This window comes from Chinchilla lanigera, unplaced genomic scaffold, assembly GCF_000276665.1.
Source record: "Chinchilla lanigera isolate Chin_1 unplaced genomic scaffold, ChiLan1.0 scaffold00022, whole genome shotgun sequence".
Lineage (NCBI taxonomy): Eukaryota > Metazoa > Chordata > Mammalia > Rodentia > Chinchillidae > Chinchilla > Chinchilla lanigera.
In genome coordinates, this window is record NW_004955423.1 from 27,041,425 (window position 1) to 27,045,496 (window position 4,072).

General features: G+C 50.2%; 2 protein-coding genes across 2 annotated transcripts in view; one reads left to right on the forward strand and one right to left on the reverse strand.

Moving 5' to 3' along the window:
- The window catches only part of LOC102006931, a gene marked incomplete at its 5' end in the record, with an annotated part of 32,020 nt that extends 27,948 nt beyond the window's left edge, over window positions 1-4,072 (reverse strand). Inside the window, 1 exon segment of the mRNA XM_013514386.1 lies at window positions 3,674-4,072.
- The window catches only part of Dock7 (dedicator of cytokinesis 7), a 190,090-nt gene continuing 188,214 nt past the window's right edge, over window positions 2,197-4,072 (forward strand). The window contains exons 1-3 of the mRNA XM_013514367.1: window positions 2,197-2,402; window positions 2,918-3,182; window positions 3,707-4,060. Of these exons, the coding sequence (XP_013369821.1) occupies window positions 2,197-2,402; window positions 2,918-3,182; window positions 3,707-4,060 (825 nt within the window). The remainder of the gene's footprint in view (window positions 2,403-2,917; window positions 3,183-3,706; window positions 4,061-4,072) is intronic.

Consider the following 4,072-nt stretch of genomic DNA (forward strand, 5'->3'; position numbering starts at 1 on the left):
GCTTTGCCGCTGAGCTAAATCCCCAGCCTCCACAATTCCTTTTTATGTTTGTCTCACTGCCATAGACTGTAGATTACAGAGAAATTTTATTTGCCTTAGGAATCATCTAGTATCATCCCTTCTATTTCATAGCTGAGAGAAGTCCAGAAAGCTTGTGGTTGGCTCAGAAACAGCAAGACTGTGGCTGAGCAGAACTTCAACTTCACTTTTTCTGATCTCCAACCCCTGCTTTAACATTAGCAAGAGTGATTACGGTTTTCAGCACCATCCCCATTTGACTTTCCCTGTCTTCTGATGCGTTTTCCACATGCCTACTGGTTCCCTCTTCCAAGTCTTATCTCTTAGTTCATAGACTGAGCCCGTTCTAGCACTGACTCCTTCTATCCAAGATGCTCATCCAGCCCTGGCTGTGAAAGGCAGGATTCTGTCCTGGCCTCCGAGAGTCCTGTCTCTGTACACATGTTCTGTAAAGGTCCTCCCCTACCTGACGGGCAAGATTTATGACAGGACAGCTGGTCCCTTGATGATTACACTGTGTGACAAAAAGGACTGTCGGCTACGGTCTTGTAATGATAGAAACCCAACACCCTAGCTTTACATGCTTATATTTAGTGAGACGATGCTGTATGAATGTAGCTCCCTCGACATCCCTTATTTCCCCCTCTCTGCCGGGTGGTTTTCCATCATCTTTCCTCCTGAGTCCGTGGATGAGAGCTACTTCTTTTTTTTTATTTACAGTTATCATTAGTGTCTCTCTTGCGTGTTCACATTTCCTCTCTCCTTTAAGTCCTTCTTTGAAACTGACATAGCATCTCACCTGAAAGACCTTATCATAACTCTGCAACTTGTGCCAAGTTTGGGGCTTCTTTCTTTCGTGTCAGACCTGCTTATTTCACATCTAACCTGCTGCTCCAGAGGAACCCTGAGCTCAGCTCTGACCTACAATGCCCAGCACATCTCGGTCTCAGCCCAGTGCAATGAAAGAACAGCACAATAGGCACCAGTGGCGGTTCCAAGCTGACCCTTGGCTACTCTACTTGTTGTTTCCTTAACCCCTGGCTGCTTGGATCGTCTTCAATCTGTGAGCTTTCAACCCTCTTTCTTCTCTAACCAGTATATTGCCTTCTCCCTTCTGGTATCATACTCATTTGGGGTCCTTTTTTTTTTTTTTTTTTAAACAAATTAGAATGACTTTGTGAACATCTATATTCCCCTTTTCAACTTCAGCCCATGTTAGTTGAGTTATAAAGCAAATGCCAGATCTTTGACCATTTCACTCGAAAGTGTATGTCCAAGAATAAATGACTTGCTTTTTCTCATCTCTCTGCACCACCACAATATGCTTATCACATATGAACCACAATATCAATAGGAAACAGATGGTACATTCAAAGTGGACAATTTTAGGAGGTTTATTTGAAAGGCTGTGGGCACAGGCAACCGTAAGATAGAGTACAACTACCTAGGGCTGGTGGCTGTTAGGTGGGTGCTATCTCTGGGCCCAGGTGAGTGTGTGATTTCCAAAACCTGGGAGAAGAAAGTCCATGGAGTTGGCTACTCTGAGAGAATCAGTGGTCTTCAGTCAAGAGACAGTAACACATCAGATGGCTGCGCTAGACAGGCAGTCAGGGGCATAACACCAATGTCACTCTCCTCGGCCTTAGCGAGGCTTCTGGAGGAGAGAATGAGATGGACAGTAGATCTGGAGGAGCAAACAGAAGATACCCAGAAAATGTCATCTCTTAATACCCAGCCAGTGACTGGAATTCGCCAACTGTCTCAAATGTCTCTTATTTTACAGTTGGCTTTCTTTTTTTTTGAACCTACAAATTTAACATGTTGCATTTGAGTTGGTTTATGTGATGGTTAATTTCATGTGTCAGTTGCCTGGGCCACAGGGTACGCAGATACTTGATCAAACATTACTTTGGGCCTTTCTTTCAGGGTGTTTTGGATGAGCTTAATATTTATGTTGACCGAATGAAGCACATGGCTCCCCCTACCAAGACTGATGTTATACAGAACTTTCATAGCTTTTTGAAGTTTTCCCTTTCAACACTTAACACACTGTTTACTAACTTATCTCTTCACTCAAACTAGATTCTTGAGGACATTGAAGAGTTTTCAGGACCACTGTATCTCCACAGCCTCATACTGTAGGTATATAATGGCCATCAGTTGAAAGGGAGGCCTAAGATGGGAAAGAAGGCGGTCCCTCCAGCCTGTTTCTTTGGAGGAGCTCCAGCCTTGGCCATGGCCTGCGGACGTTGGTCTCCAGTTCCTTCAGCTTCCAACAGATTCTTCAGCCTTCTGACGCAGACCCTTTGGTCTCCTGACTCGCACCGACTCTGCCATGACCGCCCGGGGATCCCCGACTTTCGACTGGTCGCCCAGCTCCTAGGGTGAAGTCGCCATTTTGCTTCCTTCCGCCCTGACCCTGCAGGCGGCCACTGTGACCCTGCCTTGTAAACCCTTTATATAATCATACACATATCTGTATTAAATCTGTTCCTTAGTGAACCCTGATAACACCAACCAACCAAAAAAACCAAAAGACCCTGCGAAGTCCAAGGCACCTGTCATATTACAAGCTCATTTTCTTTTAGTTTTATGCTATCCTCCCTGCTGTGTCTGGCATCCCTCTCAGGAAGGTCTTCATTCTTTAGATGGGGTCCCCTGGCTTTTAAAGAGCATTTTTAGTTCGGATTGGGCCTATGCAGGTACCTCATTCCAACCCAGACTCAGAAGCCAGAGGCTGTGCTGGTCTGCTTGGGCCGACCCTGGTCACATGGTCACCCTTGAAACCGGGAGGTAGACAATCAGCCTCTTAGGAGGGGGCTCATGTGTGTGTGTGTGTGTGTGGGGGTGTACAACGCAAGTATGGACGCTGATCTGCTGAACGATTCCACTCACACAGGCCTTTCCCTGGGATGGACCCCTGTGAGGCATGGACACTGCCCACTTTGGACCTGGGTGGAGACTGCAGCTCTTCCTCAGAGCTGGGGGCCACCTTCTCCGCTTGGAGTGGCCTCCGTGCTGTCCGCCCAGTGCAAGGCTTTGTCCTGCTCGTCCTTTTCCTGCAGGAAAAGCTTCAGCGAGCGTCACAGTGCAGGCCATGTCCTTGCAGACACTTTGGCAGCCAGCGGGTCATGTACACAAAGACCCATTCAAAGCGAACCGTGGTCGGTCTCTAAGAGAGTACTGAAAAGACGCCTGCGAGCGAGCGGAGATACAGGCCTAGGCCATCTGGCTGGAGCATGAGAGCAAAGGAGTGATTCAGGGCTATCAAGCACCCCGGAGAGCGCTGGAGGAATAATGATAGTAACAGTGGTAAAAATTACAGCAGCGAGTTCATTAGTACTCACTGCGTGCCAGGCCGTGTTCTAAGAACTTGATGAGTTAGCTCAATGAATCTTCGCAAGGCCCTCACAAGCCGGCACCATTATTCCCTCCATTTTAAGATAAAAGTAGTTTGCCCAAGGTCACACAGCAAGGGACCCGCAGGACATCTCCGGGCCCCATCTCGAGGGCCTTAAAGCCCACTTACGGGGTTGAGTCTGGACCCAGAGTTGTCTGCTCTACCACTGCCGCCGAGCTCAGGCTTTCTAAAAGCCGGGCTGTATTCGGTTCACCCTGGCGGTGCTGAATACACGTCCTCCTGGAACAGACTTACCTGCTCCCCTCTAAACGAGCGCTCTAAACGCAGTGCCACTCTGGAACGAGCGCAGCTACACAAACGCACCCGGACCCCCGCCGCGGCGCGCCGGGGCTGGAAGCCAAGGCCTGCGCAGGGCCTTCGCCCGTGCCTGGGCGCCGGGGAAAAGGCCTGCGAGGACGCCGCGACAGTCACGGCAGCACAGCCCGCGCCCAGCTCCCGCAGTCTTTAGGAGGAGAGGAGACACGACGAACCAAGGCGCGCTTCCTGGCGTCGCCATTGCGGTGCTCGGAAAACACGCACCGGGGCGAGGCTCCGCCACGCGGCGTCCCCGCGGAGCTCGCTTTCAGCGTGCACAGGTACGCGCGGCGGTCAGCGCGGGGAGGCGCGGCGCGCAGGGCGAGGGTGCGCAGCGCG